This window comes from Malurus melanocephalus, unplaced genomic scaffold (genome assembly GCF_030028575.1).
Source record: "Malurus melanocephalus ecotype Western Australia unplaced genomic scaffold, MMel_1.1 scaffold_395, whole genome shotgun sequence".
Lineage (NCBI taxonomy): Eukaryota > Metazoa > Chordata > Aves > Passeriformes > Maluridae > Malurus > Malurus melanocephalus.
In genome coordinates this window covers 605016-627571 of record NW_026623627.1, presented here as the reverse complement: position 1 = coordinate 627571, position 22556 = coordinate 605016, and the positions used below count along the sequence as shown (strand labels likewise).

At 42.0% G+C, this 22556-nt stretch overlaps 1 protein-coding gene across 1 annotated transcript in view; it reads right to left on the bottom strand.

Moving 5' to 3' along the window:
- EPB41L4B (erythrocyte membrane protein band 4.1 like 4B) overlaps positions 1 to 22556 on the bottom strand; it is a 168621-nt gene that overhangs the window by 60059 nt on the left and 86006 nt on the right. Inside the window, exons 16-17 of the mRNA XM_057379242.1 lie at positions 12465 to 12646; positions 6698 to 6813 (exon numbers count right to left, since the gene is read on the bottom strand). Coding sequence (XP_057235225.1) covers positions 6698 to 6813; positions 12465 to 12646 — 298 coding nt within the window. The remainder of the gene's footprint in view (positions 1 to 6697; positions 6814 to 12464; positions 12647 to 22556) is intronic.

Here is a 22556-nt window from a genome sequence, read left to right as displayed (position 1 = left end):
ACACAAACCACACACAGGGCTTGGGAGTGCTTGTTCTGACCCAGGCCTCCTTTCACTTCTGAACATGTGAAAGGTTTCTTTGCCAGCCTGCCTGGGCAGTCACAGTCTTTTTTTGCCACAGAGCAGCACATCCTGAATCATTACTGAATTCTGCTCTCGCACAGCTGATTAGCTGAGACTATTACACACAGATTCAYTGGCACTGAAGATCCAGATGAAAAGTAAACTTTAATCATGGAAAAAAMCAGCCTCCTTATTGCAGACTATTAGCACTTCCAAGCATCTGTATAAATTCCTGTTTTTTCTTAATGTCAGTAATCTTTCCATATAAACTTGTTCATCCCCCAACTTTACTCCTAAAGTATTACGGTCATGAAGAATGCAAAAGAAAATAAAATATTTCACAGCTACAGAAGCACATGCAGAATCTTCCATGTTTTTTTCATTAGTTTATAAGAAAATCAAAGATCTCAAACTCATCTACATTAAGAATTTTCACATACTATTGCTACAAGAATGAAAGCTGTATTCTGCTTTATTTTGCTGTATAATAAAGAAATTTTATGTTTCCAGAAGCCTCACTGCTCACAGCATAAAGARAGCAGCTAGGTTTTCATCTATTGAGGCAGGCTGGCAGTTATTAACATTTTGTTTTCATTTGTAAACTCAAAGTATTCTATTTGGAAGTGATCAGAATGCTAAACAGGGCCTGATGTTATTGAAGCTTCCTACGCTATCAGTTTATTATGCAATGTAAAAGAATCTTAGATGCCCCTTTCAAGCAAAAGTCTTAGAGCCAAACTTGCATTTGGAAGAGATATTATTCTTGCTTAGAATTGGAATTTAAACTTGTCCTAAAACGTTTTAAAATGAAGAARAAACCCATTAGGATACTGGATAACACTCCATTTTTCCTTGTCCAGTTCTGCTGATCTCAATAACAGCATTGTGTTCACATTGCTTTCACCATTAATGCAGAATTTTATTTTTTCAGAGCAGGAGAAAACTGGAGAATTGCATTTAAATGGAYAGAAGTTAAACAAGCTCAGATATATACACACATAAAACTAGAGGCATTTTTTTCTTTTTGTAATTGAGGTCTTAGGTTTGCTTTTCTCCTCCCAAACATTTACTTTAAATTCAATTACATTTGCTGATACTAGAAYTCAAGGCAGATTTGTACAGTCTTAGATAATGATGACACTGACTTTGGTTTGCAAAGCTTAGTGAATATTAAATACAGGTACAGARTATGAAAATAGTTGCACAAAACACAGCAGTACCACTCCTGTACATAACATTTCCATACTCTCCTTTAAAAGGTTCAYGCTTTGTTCCACATCAAACTTTGTACCAAGAGCAAGATCTATGATCTTGTGCYTCTGTGAATTTATTGATAGCCTCTCCTTAGCCAAACAGCATGTTTAAAACATGCATTTGACTGGAGAYAACTGAAGAATAGAATGAATATTTTCTTTAGGAATGCAGGCCTATTTTCGTCACTAGTCATCACTACCAGTGGGAGGTAAAATTTTAACAAAGACAACACAAATATATAGGTTCTGAAAGAACATTAACTATATGAGGTTTCCTGGGACTCAACTACATCTGCAAATGTGCATGGAAATCTACAGACTCTTTTTCACCAGGAGGTTTATTGATTTTTTTCATGTGATAGCTAACACCAATTATAAACAGGTATCACCTGTACTATTACGTGTTATTCTTACTTGAGGCAAAGTTTACAAACAGAAACTGCATCKTCTTTATTAGAAAAAAAAACCACAATTGAAAAATCAAACAAACAAACCCCTCATTAAGCTGTCAGACATAATATTTTCCTCAGGTCAGCTATTAGTTGGTCTAATGAAAGATATAACTCCCAATAAATCGTGTTATGCTTATATCCTGGGAGCAAATCTCTTTAATTCCTGGTACCAAATTTACTTTATAAAATGCTATTGTTTAATRTTATTAAATCCTGCCTCTGTCATTGCCAAGCTTCATGACAGTCTTACTGGATCATGGTAGCTGTTTCCTGGGATATACTCTCTTATCAGTGCATCACACAAAAGTCTCAGATATATAACAAGGTGAGCTGGTTTTGTGGGTTTTCCTAAACTACAAATGATTTTTGGAACTGCAGTGGCTTTAGGCATTGCTGCTATGAAGGGAACAGGTAATTCCACTGCTTTTATTGCAAGTGGTTTCATTTGGAAGAAGATRATCTGTGTAACTGGGCAGCCCTATAACAAAGCCTTGCCCTGCTAGCAAAAGGCCATAAGTTTTGAGTAGAGTTTGCARAGACATTAAGGCTCATCAGGCCGGCTCTGTCTGAATCTTTCTCAATCTGCCTGCAGCTTTGTTCTATGAAGTTTRGCTGTAGCAGCAATAATTTCATACAGAAAACAGTAACAGAAGGGTTTTTTGGAGAATAAGGTATTTATGACTCTAACACAGGTATATAATTTAAAGTAATGWAGGGCTGATATKAAAACAGGGCCCTTGAGAAGGGAASRCASAGGACATGGTGCAGASGAGTGCTGACATGATAGTGCAAAGGGCACAGGCTGGCATTGAGGACTCATGGCTATAAAGAACTCACCAATGCCCAGTTAAAATGCAGACATGAACCTGGACAAAACTGGGTTTAGGGGCAATGAAGGCAATGAAGACACAGTATCTAGCACATATATGTAAAAGCCACCACGTACAGTAAATTTGGGTGCAACGTGAAGATGTAGATCAATGAAGGAAGAGCGAAATGTAAAAGCTTGAGTAYTTGAAAAGATTCCAAAGGACCCAAAGTATATTGTAGAGGGAGAAGGAAGAAGAAAACATGAATATSACTGGATAGAGCACTGGCACAGGCTGCCCAGRAAAGTGGTTGAGTCACCATCCCTGGAGGTATTTAAGACATGCAGATRTGGCACTGAGGGACATGGTTTARTGAYGGACTCAGCATTGCTGGATTAACARTTGGACTTGATGGCCTGAAAGGTCTTTYCCARCCTAAACTATTCTATGATTCTGTGACCATCGTAATTCCCCCATGACCCCACCAGAATGAAATCACCAACCTTAGGACCCACRGGTGTAGGAAAGAGTGAGCATAACACCAAGAAAAGAGGTAGAAACAATTTGAAATGTATTATTATTCTTTCTTTTTATGCAATAATTACAGCTGGGCTAATAATTACTAGACTCCCAAGATTTCAGAAATGCTAACAATACATTCTTGGCTTTATATTACACACATACACAGAGCAACGGGGGATGGGGAAACATATTTTTCTAATGAAAGGCTTCCAARAAGAAAATCAGAAATACATTCACAGCTACAACACTTAGGCTTGTCTGTCCTGGAGATTAAGGACTCTGCTAGCACCAAAGGGCATGAAACACAAGCTGAAACAAACTTTCATCATTCAGTAGGTGGACAGACAYGTACACCATACCAAACAGCTCTGGAAAAGAGGTTGGACACATCCATTCATCATTCCCATGAGACGAACTTTGCTGTAGCAGACAATCAAATTAATTAACTGCAGAATCTAATTTACCCAATTTCTTGCTAATTCTCCTATGGGTCGATTATTAAGCCTGACAAATTCCAGCCCGAAAGCACTTTGCTTGAAAAAATAACAATTAGCAACAGGAAGGGAGGGAGTGAAAACTGSGACTCCACAACAGATGTTGAAATGGTTGCTTTTTTTTAAAAAAATCAGAAATAGAGTAAATGAAACAGCTTTGTAACAGCTTCACTGGTTTTATTTAAGCATAATATTTTGGAGGATGCAAGAGCATAAAAAAGCATTGAGTAGACCAGAAATCAATGGAGTGGTGCAGGAGAGAGTTAACGCTTCATTTTTTTGCCAGAAACTAGACACATTGAACACTCATTAAAATCTATTTGCTGCTGGACTGAGCAGCTAGTTAACTACCATAACCAAAGCATCTTTAAAGGCACAAATGAAAAAATACTCAGTGAAAAATACTTGTCATWGTTCAGGGATGTCCAATCCTGTCTAACTGCTGGGCAGTACTCTACAGCGCTTCAACTCAGGCTAAGCCCAGTATTTCCAGCCTGTCCCTCCCTTTCACTGGTGAAGCCACCTGCTGGGGCAACTCCAGGCTTTGCTCAGAGCTCAAAGACMCGTGGTTTGTTTGTTTTAGCTTTGCGAGCGCTGCATACACATTTCACCAGGACCTAGGTCAGAAAACGGTGCTTAAAGAAGAAACCACAAGYGAAGGGCCAAAAGAACTTCAGAATGATTTGTTGGTCACAACCCATAGCCTGTAATGTAAGGGCTGGATCACTGAAGTGCTTTCCAGTGGGCTTGTTTCAAGAGTATGTACAATTTTCAGATTGCTAAAAACAGTAATTTTAATAAATTTGGAGGGACTGGCCTCTTTTACATTCACATGGTAACCGCTGTTCATGGGAATGCTGCCCAGTTCTTAAATCCAAACCCTCTATGACTGCCAGAGAAGGGCTTTCATCAGGCAGCCCATGTCTCTAGCCTTGCATTTTGCTGAGCTTCTGCCAGAAACAGAAGCATTTAGAAGCTCTTGGTGCTCATTACAAGACTTTTTCATCAGTTAAACTTTGACTGATGGCAGACTCATCACAGCAGACACAGGCTGCATTTACTGTGCAGCTGCATTTATTGTGAAGCACTGACTTGTTATGATACTGGGTTCTGCTAATTAGTTCTTAAATAAATAATCTATCTGACTGTGGACAAGATTCTAGAGCTGTCAGGACAAACCAAAGAAAACCATTAATTACAGAAGAGCTGAGTCCTCCCTCCACAGACTTGCAGCGAATATGAATGAGTGAGAGGATCAGAGATCAGGCAGAAGCTGCAGAGACACTATTTGGATTACTTGCACAGTATGGTGCCATACAGGACCARAGTGTTTTAAGCTTTCAGCCTAAGAAAGAAAAAGATTAATTTTGAAATTACAGGGGCAATCATTAAGATGACATCTTCAAATCTTTTGTGCAACATGGGTCAGATTGGTTTACCCACTTGTGCACTGTGGTCAGTGTGGAGAGAGTCTCTCACTTCTTCACTTTGGCCCTTTAAATACGCCAGGCTGAACTCTTAGTGAGCTCAGTAGTGCAGGACATTCCTTCAAAGCATGTTTTGGACATTGCACCTGAGTGAAATGTTCTCTGCTGGGGTTCAGATAGGGTAGCAGTAATCACATCTGAACCACACAAGCTCTTCCACCAAACCTGGGCATTCATTGGGTGAGCCTGAGATGAAGAATTTTCCTTTAGCAAAYTATGTCAGTGCTTAACAAGCTTTTTCTATAAAAAGCTGTATTTATTACCAGTTTAGAGTATTTCAAGGAGATGAGAAATACTCATAGGAATAAAAGGTGACTTATTTCCCATTTCACCTGTTTGTTGACTTTATGATTTATCTTTTTAATTCCCACTTGAGCCAGACAAAATAAGAACTCACAGGTGAAAACCAAACAGATTTGGGAAAAAGTCTAAAATATTCCACCCTTATCCGCTCATTGAGAAGTCTCCAAAAATCATGACACAGGTCATTGCCTCATGACTACATTTATAAGATTTRAGTATTATTCAAATAAGGTTTAAGGACTGCAGCCCATGTCTGAACTACATCACAATCCAATGACAAACACTGAACATGGTTCAAGRAAATCTTTATGGTAGAAAGTTCCCYGAATTAYMGAATAAGTTCAACTATAATGTTGAAAAAAAAATCCAATATTTAATTTTCTCATCAGAAACACCTGGCTCACTGGTTTTCAGCCYTGACTTCCATCTCCTGGAATCTCTCATCCAGACAAGAGAAATATTCTTGTGGGTTTGGTACTTGTATTTTGGTACACTTGGTCGTGTCCCCGGGGATTTTAATCTCCCAAATGCCTTTTGAAGTAATATCAATAATAAAAGGCTGTTTGTAAAACCAAGGTAAAGTAATTTAGTTGAGTTCTCCCTCGAGCTGACAAAAAACTCTCAAAACACCACTCTTCTTTTAACAGGTCTGTACATARTCACTGGGGGCCCAGACCCACCTCATTTGAAGCCAGTGGCAACATTCTCATKGACTTCACAGGGTCCAGTTCAGGACATAGGTGGTTGCAAAACAGAGATCCCGGTCCCTGTGGCCCTATCCAGATTCAGATCAAGGAATCCCACAGCTCAGGCACAGTGGATTTTAGCCCCACATCAATACAAAGAGCTTGCTGATCTCTGCTCTCTGGAAGAAGCAAGCAGGACATGGCTGTTTGGCCACCCCTGCAATAACTCTCTCATAAAACACCCACTAACATCAGATACCAGGGGGAGTTTATGGCATAACACAGACTCCTCATGTAGAAAAACAAGATTTTTTTTTTATCACTTAAAGTGTTGTTATTTTTTTACAGCTCTGGGCCTAGATGACTAACTCTTCACAACTATAAGAAAACTATATCATAACATTGTTGCAGCAGCTTCTGAAATTTTAAAAGGCAAAGCTGATTGAAATGCTAAACCTAAAAACCAAATCCCAGTCCCATAAGGAGATGGTGAGAGGTGATTAAAAAGCAAGCCAGTTGAAGATGAATGTTGATTTGAACTGGAGGTGAAAAAGCAGCGTCTTTTGAATATGAAGTGACAAAGGTGCTCTGGCATATAGATGTAAAAGTATATATGTATATGCTATACCTTGTTCATGCTGACGTGCAGGGCTGGCCATGGTCCAACTACCTTCACACTCTCCGTTTCTATTTTCTTCAGATGAGAAGTTTCATCAAAAAGAAGGGGAAGTCCTGAGCTCAGTTCTAAAAGGATGCCCAAAAGAAAGAAAGAAAAAAACACAGTCTGAAGGGAGGCTACAGCAGAACTGCAGAGCAAGATACTCAACTGCATTTGAAAAGACTGYGGTCGGCAAAGCATCTTCTCTGTAAGACCCTCTAAAATGTTTCATAATTATGCCTGTTGGGCCATTTTGCTTTTTTTCTATTTAGCAAACAATTCCTCCCCCTCCTGCTTCTCACCCATCCTTTCATTTCAGCAGAGCTTTTACCAGCTTTGGGCTAGATATTTCTCTCCTTGCCTCCCCCCCGCCTCTACCCCCTCTATATTCTATAACTTAGTTGACACCAGAGGGATTATTTATGCAGCCAAGGTGCCACTCTCAAAACATGTGATGTGTAAAAGAGATCAGAGTACAGCTTTTGGCTTCTCTCAGACATCTTTATTTATATGCCAGCCTCTTTAAGGCTGTTGTCAGGAATTTGCTGTGCTTTGTCAACAGAGATTTTGAGCAAGCCACCAACACAGAAAGACAAGGAAAAATACTTTTTCAGACAGCCCTGAAAGGTCTCTGTCAACATCTTGGGCATGGCATGGTATATATATGCATATTTGCAAGTACTCTGAGAAAAAAAAACAAAACTTCATCATGTGATGATTTTACTAATCTGTGTCCTCCTGTATTTCTTTTTGCCATGGATTCTCAGTAATAATAGTTGGGAACAATCCAGTTCTCTGGAGTCTGATTCAAAGCCTACTGAAATCAATAAAAGCCTTGCACTGACTGCAGTTTGGTTTGGATCAGGTTCTTAAGCTGTCCTAAGAATATTAAATATTACTCACTCAAAATCTAATTCTACAGCTGTTTAAATATACATTAAGGGCTTTGCTGACTAGAGACAAATTGCTAAAACCAGCTTATAGGGATATAAGCAAAAAGCTGGTTTTGGCATTAGTGAGACATTATCAGACCCTGAGGTAATAATGTCCTAGAAAGGGTTACAATATCAGGATTGACCTCCTCTTGGTGGTCTTTCATCACAAGTTAGTGCAGCCAGAGGTTGCCAGAGTTCAGTGTTTCTCACATCACAGCTGCTTCTGTGGATATGAGACTGTGAAACTGCCTGACACCCTGGGAATAAATTASCACAGCCATAAAATAAGACACAATGATTAGGGGGAGGGGAGGGGGGATAGACTTGAAGAAACRCAATAATTCTATTTTCCTCCGAAGAAAGAAAATAAAGGGGGAAARTGACTTCTTGAAATTATTCAAGTTTGCTATTATTTAAAGCTGATTTTTAAGCTGGGTGTTTTTTTTTGTTGTTTAAAGGGAGAGCTCTGGAAAACAAGCAGGCCAGTTCAGCCGTTTAACTCAACCTCAAAAACAAACAAAAGAAGAGGCAAAAAACCTGAATTCCTACAAAAGACATAAATTTCCTAAGTCAGCATTAAGTCTTGGCAAACCCAGGCTGTCATTCCAAGAAAGGATCTGGCAGCACTGTGGTTTTTCAAAGTGCTGTTTTCAGCCTGAAACTCAGTCTRTGTTGGACCACTCTCTGCTCAGGGTTACGCAAGGTCTTTCCTAGCGAGCGGCCCAGGAATAAAGGATGCCTTTTTTTGAAGTTATAACCTGCAAGCTCAGCCCAGAGTTCAAGAGACAACCTGGGTCCCCTCTTCCCGCTCCTCATTTTCTGTCACAAAAATTCTGTGAGCTGCACTGCATAMGGGTTGGCGTCTGCTCCCGGTGACAGCCCCAGCTGCTGCCGGTGAAGCGCTCATGTGCACCTGGTAATCCATGCACATCGTTGTCATGCCAATGGGGCTCTGCAAGCAGCTYACCCCCTCTTCCCTCTAAGGCCAGCTGCTGTTGTGTACAGTGGTCCTTGGGATTGGGGCTCTGGAATACACTGGGGGAGGGTGTGCTGCACAGCAAGATGTGATCTGCGTACATTGGCTCGGAGGTGAAGAGCAGCATCGTGAGTTCAACAATCAGGCTGAAGGCAGGAAAACATCTTCTGCTGAGCTGCCTTCACAAGCACACACGTCAGATTTGTTTCACTGGATTTCACTTCCTCCAGTAATTGAAGCAGACAAATTACTTGGAATGTGAAAAATCAGGCAGGTCTGGCCCGGGTTTGTTTTCTGTTTGTTTCTGTAACAAAGTTCTGGGCTGTGTGTTTGCTGGGAAACATGCACCAGTATTTAAAGGGAACCTTGGCTGGGCATACTGTTGTTTCCCTCTCTGCTGCCCATGTGCTGCTAATTGCACTGGAATTTAGGCATTTCTCAGAATAGATCTAAGTGGAAGAAAGGCAGATGCTTTCTCCCTTTCTCAGTCTGATGGGTATACATATCACTGGGTACTCCATGTTCCACTTCAGACGAATTTAAAACCATCTCAGAGCCCAGTGATGAGTCCAGTCCACAGCAACTGGAACAAGTCACAAAACACCTGCGGTCCCTTGGAAAACCACAAGGTAGGTGAACTGAAGGGCTGGTGTCACCTCTGTCAGCCTTATGGGGAAGTTTCTGCTAGGATAGCATATTCCCCCCATGAGACCATGTTGCTCTTCAGGCATTTCCACTTGAGATATTTTGGTCACAAGCACCCTCTTTCCTGAGAGTGTCCCCAGTTTAGTGACCACTTGCTTCCTAGAAACACTTTTCCAGCAGTGGCCTTTCCACACAGCCTGGAGCCAGACATCAGTCCCCCATGTCCTCACGTTCCTGAGGCAGACTGCTGATAGYGCCACTGCTCTGCCTGGTGTTTTCTTGTCCCACACACTGTGACACATGCCCTGTCCCCATAACTGGCTGGCAGCCAGCATGCTCTGGACTATTTCAGTACATGCACCATGAACCCTTCCCACAGGCTCTACAAGAGTTTTCTCAGCTGAAAGAGCCTGAGCAGCATTTCAATGAAAACATTAAAAACAAGCCAAACCAAGTCCCCTGAGCACCAGCCTTGAAAAGGCACTTAGACCTGTCACCCCGAGCTGCAAATGAGTAATTCTGATTCTGTTTTAAGGGAAGTGGTCCTACCCGTACCACCACCGCTCTCACAGCATTAACGTGCCTGATGTAGCCACGGACTGGCTTCTCCAGGGAAATCAGCCTTGCACCTCCAGCCAGATGTGCAGGTGCCAGAGGATCAGCGATGGGTTGCAGTGGGGCAGCATTAAGATATGCAGCACAGGGCATGCACAGCTGCCTAAACAGCTCAGCTGGGAGCAGTCAGCAGGGCTGCACCATAGCGTCCCCTCAGAGGTGTTCCACCCCTTTCCACTCCCTTAGAGCAACTGGGAATTGGCATTCAGCAGGAAGCAGCACTGATTCTCTTCTGAAGCAAATAGTTAGTGTGGGCCAGACTTAAGCAGTGGAGAAAGGTAACTGTGTCTCCAGGAACAGGTGCCATGTGTGCCTGGGCTGCTGCAGTCCCTTTCAGAGCATGGCAGCAGCCGGACAGGCCAGAGAGGTGAAGCATGCCAGGAAATTCATTCAGAGCAGCGCTGCTGCTGAGTGTCCCGACCCAGAGGGCCGCGCTGGCCCTGCTTCCCCCTTCCCTCTCCTCTTCCCTGCTCCATCCCACCCACAGCTCCATGGCAGGCTCCCGGTGCCCCTTCASCCCCAGCAGTGCTGCTGGCCTCAGCTYCCCACCAGCCGGGCGAGGTCTGGAGGAGAGGACATGGAGCCTCCTGGGCCCCGGGTTCATCTCACAGACAACACTCACTGGGCACAAAGAGACCTGCTCCTGATGTTTGGCCTTGTGCTCCTCTAGGCCTTTTCTAAGATTATTTCTGCAATAAGGAGAAGCAGGAAAGCTGTGTGACCTGAGGGGTGAYGGAGCGCTGCAATGAACACCCCGTGCCGTGTGGTTTGCGCTGTTTCTTTATTTACCTCCTGTGGGGAGCTGAGGCCAGCAGCACTGCTGGGGCTGAAGGGGCACCGGGAGCCTGCCATGGAGCTGTGGGCAGGATGGAGCAGGGAAGAGGAGAGGGAAGGGGGAAGCAGGGCCAGCGAGGCCCTCTGGGTCGGGACACTCGGCAGCAGCGCTGCTCTGAATGAATTTCCTGGCATGTTTCAGCTCTAATTTGGGAAAGGAAAATACAGGCTGGCACACCCCCCGGAAAGGTCACCGCCTCCCCATGWGCCAGGCTGACAGCTGGCCCAAGTCTCCCAGCACAGCCGTGCCAGCATTCCCCCAGCGCCATGCCCAGCCGGCACACAGGGCCCCGGGATGCTCCAGTAGAGCTTCCAGCAGCTACAGTGCCAGCTGGGCTGCCCACAATGCCATGAMAGGACACTGCACTCCCTGCTGCATGGTGCCAGGGCTGAGATGCCAATACCTGTCAGTGGCACTGGAGCATCCAGCAGGATTTCTGCCCTGTGCCAGGCGGGTACTCCATGCCAGCCCCATGTGCTTCCCAGCACGAAGGTGCATGGGAATGCAGTGGAAAACAGCACATCTTCTGCAGTTTACTCCTAAGGGAGCAGATACACTGCTTTCCCCAGCAAGGAAGTCATACTGCTGTTTRGGATTCCTTCCTTAAATGCCTGCAATGCCTTGAATTTTATTTCTTGAGCTTCTTTCATGAAAACTATATTACTCTCCTGGGGAAAGAAAATTAAAGAAAATGTTGCTGAGCTTCTGAAACAAAGTCTGATCAAACTGCCTGTGCCTGATGCTGAGGTGRGACAGCCTACACTCAAGCTCACCCAGGACAGTCCATTACAAGACCCTGGTTTCAAGACTTTGAAAACTGTCAGATCAATTGACCAGGTTGAAAGTTTCCATAATGGATAGCTATCTCAGGGTGAYTTACAGTTTTGAGGGCAGAAACTGGGCAAAGGAAGAATTCATCATTTCCTTGAGACAAGGAAAATAATAGATMATATTTTGTTTTGCCCATCATCTGACATTTTTACACAGCTTCAGCATCTGACACACTGCAGAGTGCCAAGATCATAAATCTGGAGAGCAGCAAGTAGGACTACCCAAAGTTTCTCTTCCTGTGCCTGTTTAAACCTACAAATATTTGGCCAATCTACATACCCTTAAAAATGCCTGTACATGTTCAGCAGCAGAGATTTCTACCAAAACTCCCCAAGGTTGCATCAGGAATGGATAGGCTTCTCACCTCTTTGCTTTCTACAAGCCAAGAATCTTTCCACTAAGGAACCAAGCATACTCCAGTCTTGGTAGGTAAAAATTGTAATTGTTACCATTACCCAAATTAAAAACAAGATGCTGTTTGTCCAGTGCTAAAAAATTTCTGCTGCCAGTGCCCAGACATGAAAACAAGATCCAAACAATGAGGGCTGAAGGCCAGCTGGGCAGATCAGCAAGAGACAATAGCAGATGAGCSTAGTTTTGTGGAACTATACAAACAAATAATAACAACGAAAAAACAACCTGTGCCAAGGGGCTAGAGTCAGTATCTGTGACTAAATGGGTGTTTGTTCAGCTATGGAAAACCCATCTAACACCAAATCCCACAGCCCTGTAGCAAAATCAGGAAATTGTACATCTTGTCTCATGTGCCACAAAGTTAGCAAATATCAAGGAGGAAAAGGAAAAAGCAGTTTTCTTTCTTTCCTTTCCTTTGCCTCCTTGCTGGAGACAAACCTGAAAGCATCACAGTTACTGAAATGAYATTCACTGCAGTGGACTTACTGGTTGGGTTTGGAACTGCAGCGACAATGTCCTTGCTGTCGGGAGCAAGGGCACCATAATTGGCGTGGTGGTGGTGATGCCGATGGTGGTGGTGGTGCCGTGCAGCCATTTTTGTGGTATATGGAGTTCCACCATTCTCCTCAATGTTGAACGGATGCAGATCGCTGTTGTTCAAGGGGAAGCTACAAAATAAATTCAGTTCAAATTAGAGCAGTAAACAGCAGCACCAATTTTACTTTTGGAGAGACAGAGTGAAAACTTTCTTGGGAAAAAATCCACATCTTTTTTGTAAATAAAAATTTTAATGAGGGGTATCCCAAATATTTAGTTTTCTACCTCCACAAGATTTATCTGGTGAGAAAAAAAAAAGATGCCTCTGCTTGTTTGTATGACTTTAAGATCAGAATTACTTTTGATTTTACACACTACACAATCTCTGCTAGAATCTTTCCTGCAATAGGAAAGTCATCAAGCAGAAAACAATAACTCCTTTAAAATGATATTGTACAAAGRTTAGACCAAGGAGCAGTCTCAGAGTAACTTTACATTCCTGAAAATGTGTAAGTCTCTAAATTTATGGTGCAAAATAGCTATCTTAAAAAAAAAAAATACTTTGGGAAGAAATTGAGAAATAAAACATACAGGTAACAACACACAAAATAGCACTTGGTCAAAAAGGAATTGCACCTGTGCTGGTATAACTAGTTTGGATTTTGGTGAGGGTTTTTTTCATGGGTTTAGCTAGGACGTTAACTATCATCAGTCTGCAATATATGGCAAATGGGSACACATAGACATTTTAATTCATTATCTATAACTCAGAGGTGACAAATGACACTGCTGCTTTTCTTCATTAGCTTTAACTGATGCTGTTTCAGTTTATTGTTTGAAATTACAATGAATTTCCAGAAATGATATTTTCTCTTCCTTCCAGAAACCAAAAAAAGATTGAGATAACTCTACACGGATACTGCAAACGACTTGAATGTGCTTTCCTCAGAGGAGTGCTTAAAATTTTTATGCGGTTTTAACTTATTCTATAGCAGTACATTAGAGAGTAGTTGCAGTAAATCAATTCATTTCAACARAAAATGAATCCCCTGCCCATTTGAAATATGCTAAAGAAATTATATCTTCAGCTGCATGGGTTTTCAGTTTGCTTTTATTACTAACAGCAGCCGAAAACCTGACAAAATGGAATGAAGRCAAACAGAATAATTAAAGAAACAATGAATAAATTATACCTAAGCTACTCGGTACATATGTTCTCTGCAGATTACTTAGTGATTCAATGCAAAATTAACCAGTCATCTGCAAATAAACACATCTGTATCATTTCCAAAGTTGTACTGAAGCACACAGCTTGGTGCATCATTAATAACCACTGTCTATTTAGTAACAACTTCAGACAACATGAGGTTTCTGACTGGATASTAATTGAAAAATACTTTTGTGCTGGTTACTTTTGAAAGCAGGAGGCGGGGAGGGGAATGTTGTGTATATTAATCTTGGCATGTTCCCGGCACACAGCAACCACTGCCAATAAAGGTACTTCTGATGCCTTATTTGCCTTAAGGAAACAATACAAATAGGTGTCTGATCCACAGGGGATAGCTTTCRTGAGCTCAGATAATCCAGGACTGGTCTGTCTTTTCAAACTGCACTGTATCTTTACTGCTATAATCAAATCAAGCAAGTGCCTACAGGGGGAAAATGGTACAGGCTAACGGGATTGCACACTAATTGTAGCAGCTTTCCTACACTTTCCCATCAAGGGCCTTGGATTGGAGTGACAATTTTTGACTGAGAGGATAGGTGGTTTTGTTCACATGGTTAAAACCCTGATGGGAAATAAGGTCAGTTTGGGGCTGAAGCCTCAGCACATCTTTTTTTTTTCAGTCTGTGATTAAATTTTTTTTTCAAGACACAAACCCCTACGTGCTTGGGAGTTGCTTTCATTCACCCACTGCCAGGCTGGTTTAGCAGATTTTCAATTGGTCTTTTCAAAATTAATCACACCAAATCCTTACACAGACTACTCATACTGCTAAGGGCCCAAGGTAAATTCCMTGCTGAAATGGGAATGAGTTGAGCGACTGAATGAGCCAACTGAATTGCCCTCAGGCATGAGGACAAACGTGCACCAAATTCTTCAGATGTATTCCTTGACTGTCCACAGAGGAGAGTAAAATGTAAAATGCAGGGAGACCATTACATGAAAGAAGAGCTAGCCCAGAAAAGCTGATGTTCAGCTGTACACCAAAATCCTTGAGGACAGCAGGTCATAAAGCTCCAGACAGGGTGTTGCTATCCCAGCAGCATTGATGTGAAATCCTGTGTTCAAACTGCCAACCCATGAAAAGCATGTGGTCATCTGCTTTTTTCCAGGACTCACAGCAACTGATAGATGTTGAGGGAAGCTTGTCTCAGGGTCAGCCAACTCTTGCACTTCTGATGKATATGAGGTTGGGCTTTCACACTGAAACCCTCACTGCCAATGAGTTACTGAGCAATCAGAGTAACAGGCCTTGCATCAGCCCCAGAGCCAGCCAAATACAAATGCTGACAGTACCCAAACAAAAATACCACGAGTAGTCACAGTCTCTTTTCTGTGTACTCTCTCATATATGTTTTAGAGGCATATTAGACTGTAGTTTCTACACGGTGGCATCATTATGATCTCATAGCACATCTATTTTCTACTTTTCTGTTCTTCCACTGACTTAAATACTTGGCACTTTTCCACTCAATGCATTTTTTTTGTCACTAACTTTGCTATTACTTGCTTCTATCCGGCTTACCTGAAGAGGAAACAAGCTCATGTATCCTTCCCAATCCCAATTTTTTATTGACATAAATAAATCACCACATTCAATGAACCAACTTTTTGACCAATTCTAAGATATTCATACTCCTGACCTCCAGGTATTCACACTTGCTCCCCAGRCATCAAGTAATGTTCTCAGACTATGTTAATTACGTGGACAGGTAGCAGTTTGCATCCTTTCTCATGTACCTGCCTTTTGGCCATCACAGTACACAACATCACCTTTGTTTTACTTTTTAATCATCAGCTGGCTGTCCTGCAGGTTTCCTCTTTCTCCTAGGTAGCTTTCTCMACAAGCTCCAGGTTCTTCCTATACAGACAGCTCCTGTCCTTCAAGGCAAAGGAGGCAAGGCCCTACAGGCTATTGTGCAAAGGAAGCAAGCATTTCTTTCTTCTTTGTTCCTCACTCAGGAAAAAGCACTCCTGAGGATCCAGTTTCTGGAGGCTGAACTCAGTGTTCACAGGGTTAGTACTGCCTTTTGCCTCAAATTCACATCAATTACTTCCTTCTGACCAAAAAGGCAGCACATTGAGGAAAATAACAATAGCAACTAACACATATCTACTAATTTCCTTTTCTGTTTAAAAATTTTAATTTACATTACCAGTCCTCTGTCTCGATTTTAYGCTCCTCACACTTTAACTAAAAGTTGACATKCTTAGTTTTCTTGTGCTCCAGTCACCTACTGCTKTACCAAACCATGTCTCTAGTGTACAATTYACATGCACAATAAAAGTGTGAASAGGACATAGGAAAATGAGGAAAAGYTTTTGAACACCTTCAAAACCAAAGTAYGTGGGTCKGTGTTACCTGAACTGAACCTCCAATGCCTTYACTAGCAAARACTCCATGATCTTCCTGTGCAATTGATTTCAGTGTCTCACCATCCCTACACTTATTCCTTTGTTTACTCTGTCTCCTTTACTGCAATTTAAGCATCTATTTTCTCTCTCATCCATCAYAGACACAGTGAGAAGGTTATTTCTTGCTGCAGAAGCCTGTGTTTTTGAAAATGGCCCTTTACATCTCCCCTCAGAATCTGAAAAGCTCTGAATTCTTCAGCTGCCCTCAAAGGTCACATTTTCCACAGCTCTGAAACAWCTTGCCATCCCTGTCCACCCAGCTGCTCCACTTCCAACATGTGGCACTCAGGACTGAACAACCCATTACCAGCTCAGGCCTGGAACAGGAAGGGTTGCTTCCCATGCCCTACAGGATCTACTCCTGTTTATACACCGGAACATGACATTTTTTTCTACATAGCCTGGGATTGTTGACTCACGTTTCACTTATGATCCTCAAAAACATCACATCCTTTCCTAAACTGGCCAGGTTTCCAGCTTCACAACCTCAGCTGTGACACAAGTTACTCACAGCTAAACATTCCCCTAACAGCACAAACATTTCTCTTGAGCTGTACCCTAATCTTTCTGATGTGCTAAGATCAATACCTGAGCAGGACCTTTCTCTCATCCATGACAGGCCTGGTATGAGAGGACTCCCACTTTGGTCTAACCAGTGAGTGACAAGGGATTTTTAAAAAAACGTAATTGTCTTTCCATGCCATCCTCCCAGCTGTCATCCTCAGTCTCCTGTAGAGCAGAACTGTGTAGCYCTCCAGAAACATCTTCCACCTGTGTCCCAGAGCAGGCTTACTCCTGCACCATGTCCATGCCCCCTCCTTCTCCTCTCTTCCTCCAGGCATCTCCCTCCTGTCTGAAGTGATAGTTGGACAGCAAATGGTTGGGTTCTTTCCTCTCTGTGGTGAGGCCAGAGGGACAACAGCAGAAAGCAGGCTCAAACTCGTGCCTCATAGGTGACTCTGAGAATTTGGACCTTCCCAACTACTGGTGAACAGCGGCCTAAAAAAAATCCCAGGCTTTAGGTCTGGTTGTAATAAATAGCCTTCAACAATTACCACACCCACTGCTATTTGCTTTGAACATTCTTCCTGCACTGAACCACTGCAATTTTCCAGTATTTAAAAATCCTCAAAATTTCCACAAACATCTTGACAACTTCTCCTGATCCTCCCCCATCTGTAGCTCAGATCAAGCCTGGTGGTGATTTGCAAAGGTTTTGGCAGCAAAAATTCACACTGCTGGCTTTGTACTGAATGTGCTGGGAGATGCATCACCCATCGCTGCATCATTACAATACCTTCTCTGTCATCAAAATGAACTTTAGATGTGCTCCCAAATGGCCGTGGAAGTGTTACAGTGTGTGTTAACATATATGTGCACTATTGTGCATGTAATGAAAGCAGCCATTGCATGTGAAACTTCACTGYAGCAGCCTGGAGGAGGAGATTTAACAGCTATGCTAAGCCAAACATTCATTTTTGGGTTTAGTATCCCCTTGTACTGGGAGGAARGAGGGCAGACTTTGGGTTAATTCCCTGCCCATGCTTCAAAAGAAGTTACTAAAAAAAGCCCAAACAAACCACAGTGAATTTTTAGCCAAACTTTCTCTAATCATATTTAGAGTCTCACATGCCTCTTGTTTTGCTAAAGCATGGCAAGTGGCACAGAARGAGAAGGAATTTTGCATATTCTGAAAATGTCCCTTTGGAGAAGAAAGAAGAGGAAATGAGGGGATAGGAAGAAGGCAGCACATGTGAGTTTCAATTAATGACCAGGACTACTGGACTGAAGCAAAAGCCTTGACCCAGCGTTACATGAAAAAGGAACACAGACTACAGCAGGAGAASGGCAATAATGGAGAGAGGATGAACTTCCATTTTGCAGCCAAGGACTGGGACATATAAAAGCAATGAGTATTTCTAAGTACAGGAAAACTGGGATCTCTAAAACCAAACCTATGCTATTTTTTTTTCCTGCATGATGTACCAAGGTCTCTTTGCTGGCCAGAATTGGCTTCCTGAGCTGTGTGAAGTGTAACTAAAGCCAAGAGTGCAGTTACACTGGAATGCTCTGCTCTGACACCAGGACAACACAGCTGACCCATTTGGCTCCTAYAGGGAAGGCATGGAAAATTGTCTGCACTCTTCTCTCCCTGATGCCAGGGATAAACCACAGTCCCCATCCAATCCTAGGAACACCTCAGAAAGCAGAGCAGGCAGCCAGCAGCCTTCTCCCAGACAACCTTGAAATTAAAATGATAGCGGGGGAAATTATTAATAAATGGTGATGGAAGCCTGCTGTAGGATACAAGATGCTGAACTAAGTTTTGAAGCAAGAGAGATGTGTAATTCTCCACAAGAAGAATAAAGCCTGCAGCAAAGCATGTTCTAATAAAATACCAAGGAACAGATTTTGACTCGATGAAGACACTGTCCTCATAGATTTCACCTTATCTGCATAAAGATCATTAAAAAAATACTGTCTTGCAAAACTGTCATRGAAAATATACCCACAGGGGAACTAAGCTTGCTTTTCTTCATTTACAAATGGTTTTAATTAACAGTAACAATAGCTAATGATATTTAATCACCTGTCAAAAAAATTCATTGTCCCAGATGTCCTTGTAGATGAGAAAACTGAAAAGCAGACATAGAAAATTCTAAGACCAACAAGATCCTCCCTCAAGTCTGCTGCCTTCCCCTTTCAGACAAAGGCAATGYATTCCTGTCCTTAGGAAATAAAACAACTCGGGGTGGCTAATCCAAGCAAGCTAACTCAGGCTAAAACAGGAGCAAAACCAAGCAAGGAACTGAGGCTTCTGAGGCTGCCTGCAGCCGATCTTGGATTGTTTAGCCATGGTGCAACTTTTCCCACCACTTAACCCTTTAATAACTCAGGTCCTGTGAGCTAAGCACATCCCTGTCTCATCGCTAATGTGCTCAGTATCACACTGCTGCCAAAGGATGCACGGAGAAGCAGGTACAAGCCTGGGGCTTAGCTAAAAGAGGGGAACATGAGAAACCACAGGATGCAACAGAAGAAGTTACTGGACATAAAAGATGAAGGCAGAAGCAGAAAAAATTGCTACAGAGCATGCCCAGAAGGATTGCTGGAATTCACAGGTAGTTATAGAAGCTATGAGCAATGGCCAAACATCACAGAGCCCTGAAAGTGGAGTACCAGGGACCCTTGGGTGAGAATAACCTCACAGGGTCAGCACTGTCTAGGAAACAGTATCAGTAACTCTGTGTGAGGTCCAAACTACTGAGGTAGCCTTGGAAATTTGAGTATGGACTTAGCAAAACTGGGAGCAATGCAAGGGAAAAAGCAGGGGTAACTGAGAGGGAAGGAAAGAGAATTCATGTCTATCAGGATGCACATGAGAAAGGTGTGAAAAGTGACCAGCCCCATGTAAGCAAGCTGTCGGTCAGTCAGCTTGGCTGGTCAAGCTCTGATCACCACAGTCCAGGGCACCTCCTCAGTTGTAGTCCTGTTTTTGGTGGGGATGTATGCATCGAGGATGGAGCTCTGTGTGCTGCACCACATCTGTGAGCTGCTGTTTGTGCACACAGATGCTGCTAAAAGTGCTGCCCTCCTCCTCCTCTGCTTGGCAAGGCTGCTGAGAGGGTGCTCTCTGAGCATTTGCATCTTTGGAATCCGTGCTCAGCATGTCATCCCGTGCTGTGAAACCAGGAACTACAGCAACCTTGCATCTACCAGATTACAAAGGTGAAATCCCTTTAGCCTTGAAGCCAATCCGGTGGATTTGGCTTCCCTTAATAATACACTCCCATCTTACAAAATCTCCTTTCTGTCTCTGTCCTTACTAAGCTGAAATTCCTTGGGCAAAACTTGTTTTAAAAGAAATTAATCAAACTGTGTAATTTTCATGCTTCTAAATCATTCTGATTTTGAATGCTGATAATGCTTCACAAAAAGCATGCTGTCTTGTGAATTTTCAGTAATTTGATGTAACTTTAAAGTCCAGCATGAACACAACTGACTCCACTGCCACACAAGTTACTTCTTTTCAGGTTATAGATTTTTTGCCTTTTAAAAGAAGACAGTATTAACAGCTAAAAGTAGTACAAAATCAATCAGTCAGCACAGCAAGCCCTTTCTCAATTACCCACTTAAAACCTCTGCCCTCTCTTTGGGCAGCTTCTCACTGCAATACTTGGGCAACTCATCTGACTTACAGCAGGAAACTGTTCATTTTACCTTTAAACCATTTTCACAGGTTTTTCTTTTTTTTAATTCAGAAACTGAGAACAAGACATACACATTAAATGCAGCCACTGAAACTGAAAATGAATAATAACAAACAAAGCCCTCCTGGACTCAAAATTTTGACACAGAAGCAGCATCCAATTTTACATTCAAGTTCCTTGAAGTTTGCTTCAAATCAGCCTTGCTAGTGATTCAGAGAGCCCCAGGTGCTGAAGACACAGACGCTGAAATCACAAAGCTCCCTTGCCTCTTTCATTCCTCTTCTCCATTACCAGTTTCTAGCAGAATCCTTTGCTTTTTATTTCCTAGTTCCTTTCTTTTGCACATAACACTGTAAAACTCTGCTTCTCCTAAAACCTCTACTTGAGCTTTTTGTTTCCCCGACCCATTTTTTCCGAAGTTCTTCCTTCCTATTTGACTCCTGTATTCCTACTGATGAGAAAGACTCRGCTTGAAGGCACCGTGATGCTGGCTCTGCTGATTGCCAGCAAAGCCTTAATATTCAGGGCCTTGGCCCCTGGAGTGAAAAGAAACAGCCACTCTATCATCTGTTTAGGTACTGAGTTCATTACCATGCAATTATACAATTTAGAGAGCACTGGAGATTCATTAATGATTTGTATTTCTACTTCTCTAAGRAAGACAAAATTGCAGAAATTGGTAATGGCAGGTAAACTACTGTGATTATAACTCCAGCACAGAGTGTTACGGTTTTAGGGAAGAAAAAGTAACTTATAAATAATTAGCTTCTTATCCGGAGTTTAACTGCATTAGATCAGTACTTCCTACCTCTAATTAGGTRTGGGTACTTCTTTCATTTTTGTTGTGACTCAGAAAGCAGACGATGTTTTTCATTGCTCCAGTTAAAAAAAAAATAAAGTGTTTTTTATAATCCACCAACATAACACATCATTGGTAAGCCAGGAACTAGAGGTTTTCCAAACTGTTCCTGTATGAAACATCTGTTCTTGTGTAATTCAAAACATCATCTTTGTTATGATGAGCTGCAGATTTTGCTGTTTTGATAGTTTTAAAGATAAAGGTCATACTACTAGTGCTATGAAAAGAAAAGAAGAGGAAAGGGAAGAGGAAASKGAAGAGGAAACGAAAGAGCAAGATGAAAATGGAAAAGAAACAAAAATCAAAAGAAACTGAAAAGAAAATTCATGGTGGAAATATAATTGTGGTGGCAAATTGAAAACAGAACCCTTGGGGCATTTCCACTGGTTCCCACGGCTTCAGCTCAACATTTACCTTTATTTTAAATTGGCACATTCCTCATTTTTGAGAGGGAGTGATGATTAAGGCAGTCATTATGAAYGTTTCTTCTAGTGACAAACTGGATTTCTTTTGAAGAGATAGAGGCAACAGATAATGGAAGATAAGGTGCCACTAAACCCAAAGGAGTATCCCACAGTTATCAGAAAGCTGTTACGCAAAATTTCACAAACCAAAGTAGTAACACTGSGTCAGGCTGGTGGAGCTTCTTGTCTCCACCAATCTGTGTGCCACGTTTACTGAGATTCTAACTGAAGGGAAAAAAAATCATCTTTAGGAAAGTTGGATAGAAGATAACGTTTTGCGGGTGTTTTTTTWAAAACTCTTCTTCCTATTCAAAACTGAAAGTATATTACACTTGTATTTTCTGTAGCTAGATACTCATATCTACAGGGGACAGCGCACAGGAAGGCCTGACACATGAACTTTACAATTAAATTCAGATTAATGCTCATGAAATCAACTCAAATTGTTTTGCTTCAAAGTACAGTCATGGAACAGTCATTAGTGAGTGCTTGAGAGCAGCATTTACCCTGCAGAAGCTTTACTACTGGAAATGATTCATACCAAGGGAGGAGCTTCAACTGAACTATCTACTTTTTTTTTTTGTTTTTTTTTCTTTTTTTTGTCAAGTTTGTTGTGGGGTTTTTTTTGTGAATTGACAACAAGAGCAACAGCACATACACTCAGGAAGGGAAACTCTTTGGCCAGTCACTTCAAGGTACAACAGGTGGTAGAAAACACAGGAAGCCAAACAAGGTCTTCATCACTGCTACACACCGCTTTGCCATGTACTGCAGGAGGCAGCAGACAGAAAAGTGTAGCCCAGCTCTTTACGTTTTTTTCTGATCTGATTTGACTAGAATTGGTTTTTTTTTTTTTTTTTTTTTTTT